The sequence below is a fragment of the Triticum aestivum genome, chromosome 2A (genome assembly GCF_018294505.1).
Source record: "Triticum aestivum cultivar Chinese Spring chromosome 2A, IWGSC CS RefSeq v2.1, whole genome shotgun sequence".
NCBI classification, from domain to species: Eukaryota; Viridiplantae; Streptophyta; class Magnoliopsida; order Poales; family Poaceae; genus Triticum; species Triticum aestivum.
In genome coordinates, this window is record NC_057797.1 from 12,910,595 (window position 1) to 12,927,182 (window position 16,588).

At 40.2% G+C, this 16,588-nt stretch overlaps 1 protein-coding gene across 1 annotated transcript; it reads left to right on the top strand.

Annotated features, from left to right (window-relative positions):
- The first annotated feature begins 2,953 nt into the window (after positions 1-2,953).
- LOC123186976 (formamidopyrimidine-DNA glycosylase) lies at positions 2,954-8,381 on the top strand. The gene is made up of 10 exons (XM_044598715.1): positions 2,954-3,261; positions 3,909-3,960; positions 4,927-4,984; positions 5,538-5,606; positions 5,703-5,828; positions 6,188-6,238; positions 6,785-6,862; positions 7,324-7,426; positions 7,527-7,561; positions 7,665-8,381. The coding sequence occupies exons 1-10, from the start codon at positions 3,033-3,035 to the stop codon at positions 8,097-8,099; spliced, it is 1,236 nt and encodes a 411-aa protein (XP_044454650.1). The 5' UTR covers positions 2,954-3,032; the 3' UTR covers positions 8,100-8,381.
- Positions 8,382-16,588: the final 8,207 nt, after the last annotated feature.

Below are 16,588 nucleotides of genomic sequence, written 5' to 3' on the forward strand. Positions count from 1 at the left end.
CCAGAGGAGGAACTTCAAGAATTGGAGGGAGAGTGTGTGTCTGGTCAATAGGCAAGCAGTCCCCCCTGCTTCATCGGAAGCTACAATTGAAGAGGTTGCTGCACTACAAGCTAAAATGACGAAACGACCAAGTTAATGTTTGATCTTTTGTTACATCGATTTGTAAACCTTAATGTCTATTTGCTGCTTTCACAAGACTAACTCACTGTTGGACGTTGAAATACTACATATACAAGTAGATTTCCACATATAACTGTAATATTAGTCAAGACATGCGTTGCGCGTGCACGCTTACTAGTATCATAGAAAGAAAACAAATGAAGCAAAATCACGAGATAGAAAACATAGTAAACTCGGGAATGAAGCAAATGAAGCACTTTTCTATGAAGAAAACAAATGAAGCACTTTTTTCTAGGAGTAGTTGCATATTATTTTTTCAAAAATTACATCTACAGTTTATTGAAAACTGAAATGGATTAATCAAGAGGAGAAAAAATATCAAACCAGATTGCCTTTTCCAAAAACATGGTAGTTGGACATTTTTATTTCTTCATAGAAAAGTGCAACTCGGGAATAATCAGACTAGATAATGCTTACACGGAACTCGGATGCACTTTTACAAAACTGACAGTTCCGCATTTCTTTTAAAAAATGTGTGAGTACCTTTTCTAGAAAATTTGTATCGAGTTTAAAAAGCCCACGAAATATTCACGAACCCGAAACATATTTATAAGTTTAAAAAATGTTTATGATTTTTTAAAGAGACAAAAAAAGGATGAAGAAGTAAGAGAATAGTTTGAAAAGGGAAAAACTGCAAAAGAAACGAAAAAGAAAAGAATCCGGAAGAAAAAACAAAGAAAAACAAAAAAACAAGAAAAACACATGTAAAAAGAGGAAGAAACCCAGCCTAGAAACTTACTAAAACCGGATCATAAGCTACCGAAACCTTCTAAACCCACTTCCAAAAACCAGCTAGCTGAACGCTCCGAGCAATTAATGAGCGGTCCGTACTTGTTTGTTCTTTAGGCGATCTGTGTTCGTTCGTTTTTTTTCCTTTTTATTTATGTTTTCTTTTTTTGGTTTTCTTATTCCTTCTACAGATTTCTTTCATTTTCTTTTTTGTGTCATTATACTTATTTTTGTTTCTTTCATGATTTTATTCTCTTTCTTATTTTTTTGTTCTTGTTTCTTTTGGTTTCCAACAGTTTTCTTTTTGTTAATCTTTGTTTCTTTATCAATTTTCCCTATTTTTTAATCTGTTTTTTCTTTGAGTTACTTTTTCATTTATTTTCTTTCAATTGTTTCATTTTTTGTTTCAATGGGTTTTTTCTTGTATTTGTTTTTATTTCCATTATAAATATTTTTGTATATGTCATGAATATTTTTCTAATACACGGATACATTTTTTCTAATACAAGTTAATTTTTTTAGTAAATGCTTAAAAAAATTCTACACATTTTTTAATATTTTTAAATACTTGATTACAAAATTAAAATAAAATATTAACATTTTTAATACATGAACCACATTTTTTCTATACGTATTTTGATATTTTTCAAATGCTTGATTAACAATTTTCAAAAACAGGATTAATACTTTTTAATACATGGACAGTATTTTTCAATATACATTTACATTTTTTAAATGCTTTATAAATATTTTTCAAATGCAAGATTAACAACTTTTTAATAAACGATGACCATTTTTTTCTATACACATTTAACAGTTTTCAAATACTTGTGTAGCATTTTTAAATACTTAATTAAAATTTTATAAATAAATGATCAACTTTTCTCACACACGTTATATTTTGTTTCATATACTTAAGAAACATATTCATTATACACATTTAACATTTTCTAAACGCTTTGTTTACATTTTCTCAGACGTTTTATACAAGACTTGATTCTTTCTTCTGTGAGGCTTGTTATAGGCGTCAAAGCTACTTGGTGCTCGATGCTTTTGGCCGGTTATTTGGTATAGGCGTGCAGGTTTTCTCGGATGTTAGTTGATGTACCCTCTATTGTACTCCCACCGTTCAGAATTACTTGTCTCAGAAATGGATGTATTTAGAACTAAAATACGTCTAGATACATCCATTTCTGCGACAAGTAATTCCGAACGGAGGGAGTAGGTTGCATCATGTTTGAAAACCTAGCGCGACCTAGCCAGCCGCCGCCTTCAAAAAGCTAGGGTTCTCTGCCTTCCACCGATGCAGGCGCCAGTCCGTTCCGTCTCCTGTGATCTTAGGGCCATGGAGGCGGAGTGGATATCGGCTCTTGCCGGTGGGAGGGCTTCGTTTTTATTTTATTTTTTTTTGAGCTTTATTAGGGTTTGTGTCTTGCTCAGGAAAGCGAGACGGCGGCGGCTCCTTGATGGAATAAAGGTCTCCCCGTTTAGCCCCCGTTTCGGTGATGTATCTAGCATCATCGGTGGACATGTGAAGGTGTGTCTTCGGCGGATCTGTCTTTGGTGGATTTGCTCGGATTTGTTCATCGTTCGTCTTCGTTCGTGTGTCTTCGTGTTGGATCCTTTTGATCTACACTCTTCATCCGCGGCGGGTGCTGTTCTGGTGCGTTGGTTCCATGTGGCCTTAGCACGACGACTTTCCGACTGTCTACTACAACAAGGTTTGCCCGACTCCAGTGAAGGATGGGCGATAACAGCGGCGCGCCTTCAGCTCGCTTCAGTGCTTGTAGTCGTCGCTAGATGGTCTACGGATTTGGATGTAATTTTTATTATTTCTAGTGTTGACTGTACTTTCATGATTGAAGATGACTAGATTGGAATTTTTTTTCCGAAAGAAAAAAAAGATTTCTTGGATGTTGCTCGGCCCTTAAGCCCTCGGTATGATTTAACCGTTTTCGTCTGAGTTTGCGCAAATTAACCGGTAAATTTAATGAAATGGAGATCCTCCACGCCCGTCTTTAAAAAAAACTCCCGTAGAAAAGCGGCACTGGTAGGGGAAGGAGTCGTGAGAGAGAGAAAAAACAGAAACAGAAACTAGAAGTGGGGGAGAGGCGGAGAGGGAGATGCCGGAGCTGCCGGAGGTGGAGGCGGCGCGGCTGGCGCTGGAGGAGCACTGCGTCGGGAAGCGGATCGTGCGGTGCTCCGCCGCGGAGGACACCAAGGTCATCGACGGCGTCGCCCCGTCGCGGCTGGAGGCGGCGCTGGTCGGGAGGACCATCGCCGCCGCGCGCCGCAAGGGCAAGAACCTATGGCTCGTGCTGGACTCGCCGCCGTCCCCCTCCTTCCAGTTCGGTCCGTCTCCGATCCACACCCCACCACATTCAATCTACTCCCATTTTGTTTCTCTTTCCTCCCCTTTTGCAATGATTTTATTAAAACATGTTTCTTTTATTTTTCAAGAACGGCATCGTCCTTTCAGGCCTGAGCATTTTGTTCGCGGTGCCATGTTTTTATTTCTTGTGTGATTGTCACCGTGCTTTTGGTTAGGGTTTTCTACACATCTAGGGTTGTACCTATATGATTTCAGATTCATGAACAATGGAGTCAGCTATTCGATTCCATGAACTGTAATGGTAACTATTTTACTAAATAAAATATGCATCTCTGTTATGGTAAACGGACAGTGTAAACATCACAATGGCTTTTTTTTTATCTCATCAGTGTTACAATGTAGTCCCCTCCTGAAAATGTGGTATTGAAGTTGTAGGAATTGTGTTGACTTGCTTTAGCTCATTTGATCACAAAGATTTGTCAGATTTTGTTTGACTTTTACTTAGAGCAATTGACAGGTATTACAGAACAATGTAGAGAGACTTTATTGTAAATTTAGGTTGTAGTCTCCAGAGTTTGAACTGGGCAAGCATGAATGAATGGTCTTGATTATATAGAAGTCAGTTCCAGTTATACATAAAGCGCCTAAATGTTAATCTTTGTCACAGGAATGGCTGGAGCTATTTACATCAAGGGTGTGGAACTGAGCAAATATAAAAGGTTTCATCTTCTTTCTTTGTTGGTGCTTGTTTTACCCTTACCTACTGTTAAAAGCTGCTATCATCTCTCAAAAAGGAGAGACAGCTATATGGTTTAGAAATAGCATTCTTATTTCCATTCTAGTATATTGACTGCGTACTTAGCTAGGTCTTTTTTCCATGCACTGCTACATTATCAGGTATATTCAATTAGCATTGTAATGTTTGATGCCATTACCACCTGATGCTCTGCGTGCTGTGATATGTTATAGTCCCTGTTCAAGAATTCATCCGATTAACCAGTCCCTGTTCAAGAATTCATCCGATTAACCAGTTAACTTGCCGATTAATCCCTACTCATAGGGTCACCGAGTAGCCAATAAACCGAAAAATCGTCCGTTTAATTGATTAAATGGCCGATTAACTTGCCGATTAGCCGATTAATCCCCTACTCGCTAGCCAACCGAGCAGCTACCAGTTAACGATTTCCTCAACAATGGTTATAGCATTAGTGCACACCAGAAAATCTAGACACTACCGGTAGAACCTTATGCTATAGTATGATTGACGAATGTTCGCGTCTGTTATAGAAATTCTGATAGTTTGGTAGATGTTCTAGTACTGACGGAAAAAGGTGTTACCTCCAATTTCAGACATTTGAGGACTTTGTAAGATTGCTTTTATCAAAATTGCATAGTGCATTGTTTGGGTTAGTTATAAACCAGATGTGATTCCATCGTGTTAAAGAAAAAGAAAAACTATGTTAAACAATAAGCACGATGATTGGGGGTCCTCTGTGTTGACATAGGTACAGCAAAGCCACTTAGAATTTGAAGGTGTGGTCAGGCATTCAGGACTAGGCTACTACTCTTTGCATAAATGTTTGCTGTGTCTTTAGCTCATCATTCTAGTGTTGCTAAAACTTGACCCTGTGGCTTCAGTGAACTGAAATAATTTGGATCCTTCATTCCTGTGGCATTTAATTTAGGTCTGCAGTGAGCCCAACTGAGGAATGGCCTTCAAAGTACTCCAAACTATTTGTTGAAGTATGGAACCTAATCTGGTGACCTTCCTTATGACAATTTCTTTTCTTTCCTTTATCATCATGCGTGGGAATTATGTTTCTTGCAATTCATCTTGTCTGGCTCATTTCACACATGGGTGCTTATAGTTATTTTTGTTTTATGTATTTTTATCAACCCTTCTCATAGATGAATCTGTAATATCTTATGGTGGTCAGTTATAGGATTTGGATAATTATCTGCATTTGCCTATCTGGGATGTGATGCTAGAATATATATTATGCTAAGTCTGATTTAACAATGTTTAAGATCTTGGAGGCAGCCGACACCATGTTCTATCTCCTGGGATCATGCTAATGCTTAAATGAACTGCAGTAGAATAGCGGAAGTTGAAGCAAGTAAAGAAAAAATCATGCTAATGCTTATAGATTCTAGAAACAGTAACGTGATGAAATATGCACCTTAGTAGTCTTCACCTTTCTTGTTAACTACTACTTTCTTCTTTGGTCTGTGCTAATTATTTACTTTTTGGAAAATCTTTGCCATGTTTCATCTTGCTCTTCTCAACTTATTACAGTTGGATGATGGCTTGGAGTTCTCCTTCACTGATAAGAGGCGTTTTGCAAAAATACGATTGCTTGACAATGTAATATTCTTGTGATTCCTTGAAAACAAAATTTGTTCTCTCAATATGTGGTAACATTTTGTAATTTGTTTTTGTTATTATGTCTCTGTTTAATAGCCAGAAGCTGTCCCTCCAATTTCTGAACTTGGACCAGATGCCCTATGCGAACCAATGCAGCTTGATGATTTTGTACAATCTTTTGGTAGAAAGAATGCTCCAATAAAATCCCTTTTGCTTGATCAGGTATGATCTTAAGCTCCATACTCCGCTCAAACTGCTTGTCTGAATCAGAAGGAGTTATCCATATTATATTCAGTTATCCATATTATATTCAAAACTCAGTTATGAGCTTATAAGAAAGTGTTGTCAAACAACTAAAGAAATTTCTTGGCTTCGTTTCCAAATATTTCTAAACCTCAAGCACTGGTTAACATTTTTTACCAGTTAATTGATAGATTGTGGTTTAAGATAATCATGCAGTTGCCTCAGCACCAGCCACGCACAGCCATCCCTTTCATTCTTATTGTCAAGATATTTTTTAGCACAAAAACCTTTTAATTATGCCAATTCTTACACCCCCTTTTGTTGAATCATCTTTGCAGAGCTTTATGTCAGGAATCGGCAACTGGATGGCAGATGAGGTGCTTTATCAGGTCTGTTTCCCTGACATTGCTAAAACGCTTTGCTAGATCAAATTATAAGAGGCATTAGTCTTTTAATTTTTCTATCCTCTGTATTAATGCCTACTGCATAGAATGTATCATAGTTCTACCCTAGTGAGGTGATTTGTTATAAAGATCAATCGTATTTGTCTAATGATAGGTATAATGTGTCTCTTGGGCAAAATAGCCATATGTCATAGCTACTGTTCACACATGTGTTAGTACACCTCACCATCAGCAAATTCCTATTCATCAAGTCGCATGGACTCTCTACTCTGTAAAGAAAGGCTAATTTGTGAGGTACTATAGAAAATTGGCCCAAACTTGAGCAAGCCCTCTAGCAACACAGCCAGGGACAAGGTCAAGCCTTGTTATCCCCTTCGCGTTAACACTGATTCGCATTGCTATCTTCATCCACCTATCCCGTCCACCTGTGCTCATAAGTTTGGGCATCCGCAGTTTTGCAAACATGCTATTACTGTGGTACCATTTTTGTGTAAATCTTGAAGTTTCACCTTTTGCTTGATCTGGGTATAGGCAAGGATCCATCCTATGCAAACTTCATCGAAGATATCCAAGGAGAAGTGCAAGGCACTCCATCGGTGCATCAAAGAGGTTAGCTCGTGAACTGCGGTTGACCTGCAGTGTTATCCTTTGACCTTTGCTGGAAATGGATTTCAGTTGCAAAATAGTGAAAGACATCAATCCATTAAAATTTGGATGTTTGTTGTTTGTCCTGTAAAGCAATTAGCATGCAAAAGTAATCTTTTTATGTACTATTCTATATACACTAACCACATACTGATATTGAACAAATTTCAGAAAATTTGAATGTCAGATATTATTTTCTGCCACTTGCTTTGTTGTGCTTGTGCATGTGCTTGCACAGAGGCTTGAGTTGAATTACAACTGTAGGAGTCTGCTTTACCTGTACAATACTTGATCCCCATGCAATAAAACTAGTGACATTTCTAGCATGGCTGCAGTTATCTTTGTCCCTCCTTGTGCATGTTATTATGGTGGCAATTGTACTATATGGAAATCATGGTTTGCCTGTCTCTGGCAATTCTCCATAGGTGATTGAAAAATCCGTTGAAGTTGGTGCTGACAGCAACGAATTTCCAGAGAACTGGATATTTCATTCTAGGGAGAAGAAACCCGGCAAGGCCTTTGTGGATGGTCTGATAATTTACTCTTCCACTTTTCTTTTCTTTTCTGGTGCACATACAGCACACCCGTGTTGTCTATCAGTGTTGAACGTTGCATTTGCTGCATGCAGGGAAGAAGATCGACTTTGTTACAGTAGGCGGCAGGGTAAGCTTCAGACTGAGCTCACCGTACTATGCCTTTCTTTTCGCGCGCTATGTTTTTTCAGACTTGCTGTCTTCTGCTCTTACTTGCGCTGTTGTTTGTTCAGACGTCGGCGTACGTTCCAGAGCTGCAGATGCTGGATGGGGCTGATGCTGCGGCAGCAAACAGGTCAAAGAAAGGCAGGGACAAGGTAGAGGAAAATGTGGGTAAAACATCAAAGAAAGGCCAGAAGGCTGCTCTGAAGGAAGGGGGGAAGGCGGCACAGAAGACAGATGTTGATGAAGAGGAAGAGGATGATAAACCAGCAAAGCGAAGAGCCAAGGGGGCAAAGGCCCTACCGAAGAAAGTGGTTAATACTCGTGCTGATGATCACGAGGAGGGAGAAGATGAAGATGAAGAGTCGAAGCCCGCCAAGAGGGGGAGGAAGCGACCAGCAAAGGGCCCATCGAAGAAAGAAGGTTGTTCTTCAGACGATGAAGACTCGGCTGGCAAGGAAGAGACTGTGGTTGCGGCAAAGAGGCCGCAGAGGAAGAAGCGGTGAGCCGATCTAGGGAGGGATTTCCACCTTGTCTGGCCCTTTGCTTTGCAGTGTAGAAACTGGCACTAGTAGATGAACTTCCACCCGGGAAGGAAGACGCCTGGGCTGTTGCTCGACGCGACTAGATCCTGGCCATTTAGTTGTTTTACGCGCAGATTGGTCGACGCCTCTATCTAACCCGTGTGGCGATGCGAGACTGGCTGCGTGAGCAAGTGGCTGTTCAGCTGGGAGTTGTAACTGAACAAGATTCGGTCTGAAATAGAACCTGAAAACTGCCTTCCTCTTCTTCTTCATCTCCAATTTTTACCTGTCAACATAAATGCACAAACCGAAGCCTGGGTTCGTGTTCGATTTGCCAGGCCGTGGCTGAGGGCGAACCCGCTACGTTGGCCAATAATAATTAAGAGACCTCCACTGCAGAAGACCCTTTGGAGATGGGCAATTACAGGTGTTTCTTAAATAAAATTACAGGTGTTTCTTAAAAAAAAACTCGCTCACTCAAGAAAAAAAGGGCCCTGGTTCGCTTGGTTTTTTATTTCCCTGGTTCACTCAGTTTGCACGGGTTTTCTATTAAAAAACTTGGTTTGGTCGGGTCCTAATTGACCATTCGCTGTGGACCGTTTACAAGAGACCACGTTGGCTGTTGATTTTTTTTTTCAGAATGTTCATGAATTCAAAAAAGTTCATGCAATAAAAAAATAAAAAAATAGAAAAGTTTCATAATCTTGAAAAAAAGTTCATGGCTTTAAAATAAAAAATCATGAATTCATAAAAGGTTCATCAATTTGAAAAATGTTCACAAATCTGGAAAAGTCCATTGATTTTGAAATAAAAATCACAAATTTGAAAAAACTTCAACTTGAAAAAAGTTCACGAACTTAAAAAAAGTTATCCTACGTAGTCAAATGCAAGTAGAAACAGTTGGTCATTACTAGGCCGTTAATTGTATCTTTAATTATTTCGCCGTAGTAGCTCTTAGACATGTCGCACTCTATATAACTAATGATACCCCATGCGTTGCTGTGAAAATTGGTTGCAATATATTTTAATGAGATTTGGTTGTATCAAACATTAATATCTAAGTTAATAACGTGAGAATAAAAAATACATAAGCTTTATTGCATTTTTGCAATTGAATATAAGTTGCATAATTAAATAGAAAGCATGTTCGGTTTGGGACATGGAGTATTTGATCCCGAGCTCATATGCTCCCGCATGAACAGTAAAATAAAAAATTAAAAAATCTGAAGAAGAAAAATTGTGATGAACATTGATAAATTTTCTAACTTCGTGCAAAATTTTAGGTTGAAATCACAAGGCTGACCTTTTCATCACTCGTGTTATCGGCCAGCCAGGACTCGGGGTTCCACCCCGGTTGCGGTGTGTGCCTCGGAATGAGGTGCAAACACCCTACATGCAACAACGACGTCATGACGACAACATTCATGGACACCTACCACGGAGGCCCGTGTCAAGACACTGTCCTACTGAGCTACTATGCATTCTCTTCCATGGCCGAGCCAGGCAGGGAGCCTGAGCTGAGGGCGGCTCGCATAGTCGAAATCACACAAGAAGAGTAAGTCCACCGGGGCGCTCCCTTTTGAAGTTTTTGTTTATTTATAAACTACTCCCTCCGTCCCATAATATAAGAACGTTTTTAAGCTATGCTAGCTTAAAAAATATCCTTATATTACTGGACGGAGAGAGTAACAGATATGATTGCAGGTTTGACTGCTTACACTCCTGCCTAGTGGTGGAGGTACATGCGACTCAGGGGGTACCGCACACAGTGTGATTACTGAAGTAAACAATGAAGGCTCAAGTTAACATAAGTTCTCTTAGACATGTCGCACTCTATATAACTAATGATACCCCATGCGTTGCTGTGAAATTGGTTGCAATATATTTTAATAAGATTTGGTTGTATCAAACATTAATATCTAAGTTAATAACGTGAGAATAAAAAATACATAAGCTTTATTGCATTTTTGCAATTGAATATAAGTTGCATAATTAAATAGAAAGCATGTTCGGTTTGGGACATGGAGTATTTGATCCCGAGCTCATATGCTCCCGCATGAACAGTAAAATAAAAAATAGTAAAAAATCTGAAAAAAAATTATGATGAACATTGATAAATTTTCTAACTTCGTGCAAAATTTTAGGTTGAAATCACAAGGCTGACCTTTTCATCACTCGTGTTATCGGCCAGCCAGGACTCGGGGTTCCACCCCGGTTGCGGTGTGTGCCTCGGAATGAGGTGCAAACACCCTACATGCAACAACGACGTCATGACGACAACATTCATGGACACCTACCACGGAGGCCCGTGTCAAGACACTGTCCTACTGAGCTACTATGCATTCTCTTCCATGGCCGAGCCAGGCAGGGAGCCTGAGCTGAGGGCGGCTCGCATAGTCGAAATCACACAAGAAGAGTAAGTCCACCGGGGCGCTCCCTTTTGAAGTTTTTGTTTATTTATAAACTACTCCCTCCGTCCCATAATATAAGAACGTTTTTAAGCTATGCTAGCTTAAAAAATATCCTTATATTACTGGACGGAGAGAGTAACAGATATGATTGCAGGTTTGACTGCTTACACTCCTGCCTAGTGGTGGAGGTACATGCGACTCAGGGGGTACCGCACACAGTGTGATTACTGAAGTAAACAATGAAGGCTCAAGTTAGCATAAGTTCTCTTAGACATGTCGCACTCTATATAACTAATGATACCCCATGCGTTGCTGTGAAAATTGGTTGCAATATATTTTAATAAGATTTGGTTGTATCAAACATTAATATCTAAGTTAATAACGTGAGAATAAAAAATACATAAGCTTTATTGCATTTTTGCAATTGAATATAAGTTGCATAATTAAATAGAAAGCATGTTCGGTTTGGGACATGGAGTATTTGATCCCGAGCTCATATGCTCCCGCATGAACAGTAAAATAAAAAATAGTAAAAAATCTGAAAAAAAATTTATGATGAACATTGATAAATTTTCTAACTTCGTGCAAAATTTTAGGTTGAAATCACAAGGCTGACCTTTTCATCACTCGTGTTATCGGCCAGCCAGGACTCGGGGTTCCACCCCGGTTGCGGTGTGTGCCTCGGAATGAGGTGCAAACACCCTACATGCAACAACGACGTCATGACGACAACATTCATGGACACCTACCACGGAGGCCCGTGTCAAGACACTGTCCTACTGAGCTACTATGCATTCTCTTCCATGGCCGAGCCAGGCAGGGAGCCTGAGCTGAGGGCAGCTCGCATAGTCGAAATCACACAAGAAGAGTAAGTCCACCGGGGCGCTCCCTTTTGAAGTTTTTGTTTATTTATAAACTACTCCCTCCGTCCCATAATATAAGAACGTTTTTAAGCTATGCTAGCTTAAAAAATATCCTTATATTACTGGACGGAGAGAGTAACAGATATGATTGCAGGTTTGACTGCTTACACTCCTGCCTAGTGGTGGAGGTACATGCGACTCAGGGGGTACCGCACACAGTGTGATTACTGAAGTAAACAATGAAGGCTCAAGTTAACATAAGTTCTCTTAGACATGTCGCACTCTATATAACTAATGATACCCCATGCGTTGCTGTGAAAATTGGTTGCAATATATTTTAATAAGATTTGGTTGTATCAAACATTAATATCTAAGTTAATAACGTGAGAATAAAAAATACATAAGCTTTATTGCATTTTTGCAATTGAATATAAGTTGCATAATTAAATAGAAAGCATGTTCGGTTTGGGACATGGAGTATTTGATCCCGAGCTCATATGCTCCCGCATGAACAGTAAAATAAAAAATAGTAAAAAATCTGAAAAAAATTTATGATGAACATTGATAAATTTTCTAACTTCGTGCAAAATTTTAGGTTGAAATCACAAGGCTGACCTTTTCATCACTCGTGTTATCGGCCAGCCAGGACTCGGGGTTCCACCCCGGTTGCGGTGTGTGCCTCGGAATGAGGTGCAAACACCCTACATGCAACAACGACGTCATGACGACAACATTCATGGACACCTACCACGGAGGCCCGTGTCAAGACACTGTCCTACTGAGCTACTATGCATTCTCTTCCATGGCCGAGCCAGGCAGGGAGCCTGAGCTGAGGGCGGCTCGCATAGTCGAAATCACACAAGAAGAGTAAGTCCACCGGGGCGCTCCCTTTTGAAGTTTTTGTTTATTTATAAACTACTCCCTCCGTCCCATAATATAAGAACGTTTTTAAGCTATGCTAGCTTAAAAAATATCCTTATATTACTGGACGGAGAGAGTAACAGATATGATTGCAGGTTTGACTGCTTACACTCCTGCCTAGTGGTGGAGGTACATGCGACTCAGGGGGTACCGCACACAGTGTGATTACTGAAGTAAACAATGAAGGCTCAAGTTAACATAAGTTCTCTTAGACATGTCGCACTCTATATAACTAATGATACCCCATGCGTTGCTGTGAAAATTGGTTGCAATATATTTTAATAAGATTTGGTTGTATCAAACATTAATATCTAAGTTAATAACGTGAGAATAAAAAATACATAAGCTTTATTGCATTTTTGCAATTGAATATAAGTTGCATAATTAAATAGAAAGCATGTTCGGTTTGGGACATGGAGTATTTGATCCCGAGCTCATATGCTCCCGCATGAACAGTAAAATAAAAATAGTAAAAAATCTGAAAAAAAATTTATGATGAACATTGATAAATTTTCTAACTTCGTGCAAAATTTTAGGTTGAAATCACAAGGCTGACCTTTTCATCACTCGTGTTATCGGCCAGCCAGGACTCGGGGTTCCACCCCGGTTGCGGTGTGTGCCTCGGAATGAGGTGCAAACACCCTACATGCAACAACGACGTCATGACGACAACATTCATGGACACCTACCACGGAGGCCCGTGTCAAGACACTGTCCTACTGAGCTACTATGCATTCTCTTCCATGGCCGAGCCAGGCAGGGAGCCTGAGCTGAGGGCGGCTCGCATAGTCGAAATCACACAAGAAGAGTAAGTCCACCGGGGCGCTCCCTTTTGAAGTTTTTGTTTATTTATAAACTACTCCCTCCGTCCCATAATATAAGAACGTTTTTAAGCTATGCTAGCTTAAAAATATCCTTATATTACTGGACGGAGAGAGTAACAGATATGATTGCAGGTTTGACTGCTTACACTCCTGCCTAGTGGTGGAGGTACATGCGACTCAGGGGGTACCGCACACAGTGTGATTACTGAAGTAAACAATGAAGGCTCAAGTTAACATAAGTTCTCTTAGACATGTCGCACTCTATATAACTAATGATACCCCATGCGTTGCTGTGAAAATTGGTTGCAATATATTTTAATAAGATTTGGTTGTATCAAACATTAATATCTAAGTTAATAACGTGAGAATAAAAAATACATAAGCTTTATTGCATTTTTGCAATTGAATATAAGTTGCATAATTAAATAGAAAGCATGTTCGGTTTGGGACATGGAGTATTTGATCCCGAGCTCATATGCTCCCGCATGAACAGTAAAATAAAAAATAGTAAAAAATCTGGAAAAAAATTTATGATGAACATTGATAAATTTTCTAACTTCGTGCAAAATTTTAGGTTGAAATCACAAGGCTGACCTTTTCATCACTCGTGTTATCGGCCAGCCAGGACTCGGGGTTCCACCCCGGTTGCGGTGTGTGCCTCGGAATGAGGTGCAAACACCCTACATGCAACAACGACGTCATGACGACAACATTCATGGACACCTACCACGGAGGCCCGTGTCAAGACACTGTCCTACTGAGCTACTATGCATTCTCTTCCATGGCCGAGCCAGGCAGGGAGCCTGAGCTGAGGGCGGCTCGCATAGTCGAAATCACACAAGAAGAGTAAGTCCACCGGGGCGCTCCCTTTTGAAGTTTTTGTTTATTTATAAACTACTCCCTCCGTCCCATAATATAAGAACGTTTTTAAGCTATGCTAGCTTAAAAAATATCCTTATATTACTGGACGGAGAGAGTAACAGATATGATTGCAGGTTTGACTGCTTACACTCCTGCCTAGTGGTGGAGGTACATGCGACTCAGGGGGTACCGCACACAGTGTGATTACTGAAGTAAACAATGAAGGCTCAAGTTAACATAAGTTCTCTTAGACATGTCGCACTCTATATAACTAATGATACCCCATGCGTTGCTGTGAAAATTGGTTGCAATATATTTTAATAAGATTTGGTTGTATCAAACATTAATATCTAAGTTAATAACGTGAGAATAAAAAATACATAAGCTTTATTGCATTTTTGCAATTGAATATAAGTTGCATAATTAAATAGAAAGCATGTTCGGTTTGGGACATGGAGTATTTGATCCCGAGCTCATATGCTCCCGCATGAACAGTAAAATAAAAAATAGTAAAAAATCTGAAAAAAAATTTATGATGAACATTGATAAATTTTCTAACTTCGTGCAAAATTTTAGGTTGAAATCACAAGGCTGACCTTTTCATCACTCGTGTTATCGGCCAGCCAGGACTCGGGGTTCCACCCCGGTTGCGGTGTGTGCCTCGGAATGAGGTGCAAACACCCTACATGCAACAACGACGTCATGACGACAACATTCATGGACACCTACCACGGAGGCCCGTGTCAAGACACTGTCCTACTGAGCTACTATGCATTCTCTTCCATGGCCGAGCCAGGCAGGGAGCCTGAGCTGAGGGCGGCTCGCATAGTCGAAATCACACAAGAAGAGTAAGTCCACCGGGGCGCTCCCTTTTGAAGTTTTTGTTTATTTATAAACTACTCCCTCCGTCCCATAATATAAGAACGTTTTTAAGCTATGCTAGCTTAAAAAATATCCTTATATTACTGGACGGAGAGAGTAACAGATATGATTGCAGGTTTGACTGCTTACACTCCTGCCTAGTGGTGGAGGTACATGCGACTCAGGGGGTACCGCACACAGTGTGATTACTGAAGTAAACAATGAAGGCTCAAGTTAACATAAGTTCTGTCATTTGGGCCCCCAAACATGCATATCATCACCCCCCCCCCCCCCCCCCCCCCCCCCCCCCGCGAATACTCTGCTAGCTCTAGCTCCGGTGGTACTCCTCCCACATGGCACTACGTTCTAGGGTACGCAAATGTGAACATGCTTACCGTGCTATTCAAGGACTCCTTACCCTATTGTAGTTTCCATCATTTCTATTACTCTCCTATTCTCTATTACTTTTTCTAGTGCACTTAAATTATAGTATGATCCTTCTTGAAAATTTTCTTCCCGGTGAGCTTTTGCTTTGGAATGAAAATAACTTGCGGGCACATTCTGATAAATAGCTATACCATTTCCTAAGCTCTCTGCAGGGTCAATACTCTTACTTTGAATAGGCTACAAATCAACCATGTGCACTTGCAGGACATCACATTGTTCGACACTAGCAATTCCAGTCATGAGAAATTTTTTTGCGCGCCATTGGTAAAGAGGTTTGCTTAATGCTATGTGCTTGTCTCGTATACATGGTGACAACACCATGCGAGAAATGTTAGAGGATTCACAAGAAGGCAACATAGAAGATGGTTGTCGATGAAGAGGAAGAGGATGATGAACCAACAAAGCAAGCGATGATCCAATGGACATCGAAGAGAGTTGGTAATGCTTGTACTGATGATCATCCCGAGGAGTAGGACGAATGGTGAGAAAGATGAATGGAAGCCCGCCAGGATGGGGAGTAAGCGACCAACAGCGAAGGTCTTATCGAGGGAAGATGGCCGTTCTCCAGATGGTGATGAAGACTCGACAGGCAAGGAACAAACCTGGTTGTAGCGAAAAGACCAGAGGAAGATGCGGTGAGCTGATGTAAGGATTTCCGCTCTGGCTAGTACTTTTTCTTAGCAGTGCAGAAACTGGTTCATACTGGATGAACTTCCACCCAAGAAGGAAGCTGGCCCGGGCTCGTGCTCGGTGCGACTAGATCATGGCCCCGGTTAGTTCACATACCGAAGCCCCGGTTAGTTCACAAGTAGCAAGTAAATGAAAAATGAACTATGGTACGTCCATGTTGAAATATGTTGCATTCCGTACGTGTAGGAAGTTAGAGGTGTTGTAATCTTTGGTTATGTTTGTGTAAATATGGCTCTATCCGATGTATAGTTTCCTTAGGAGCCATTTCTAGATTGCAACAAAACCAAACTCATGTAGACAAAAATCTCTTTGAAGCTATTCATGGAATCTCCATATTCATGTTGATTTATGTTGATGATATTATTGTCACAAGCTCTTGTCCAAAGGTAGGCTCTCCGCCATTATATGTGTGGTGATTTACAGATCCCTTGATAATCAGGCAGCAAGAAGCTTTTCGGCGCAATCCCAACTAAGATAAGTTAAGTTGTGATAGAGAAAAGGGGATGTTGAAATATGTTGTATTTCGTGCGTTAGGCAGTTAGAGTTGTTGTAATCTTTGGTCCTGTTTGTGCAAGATATGGCTCTATCCGATG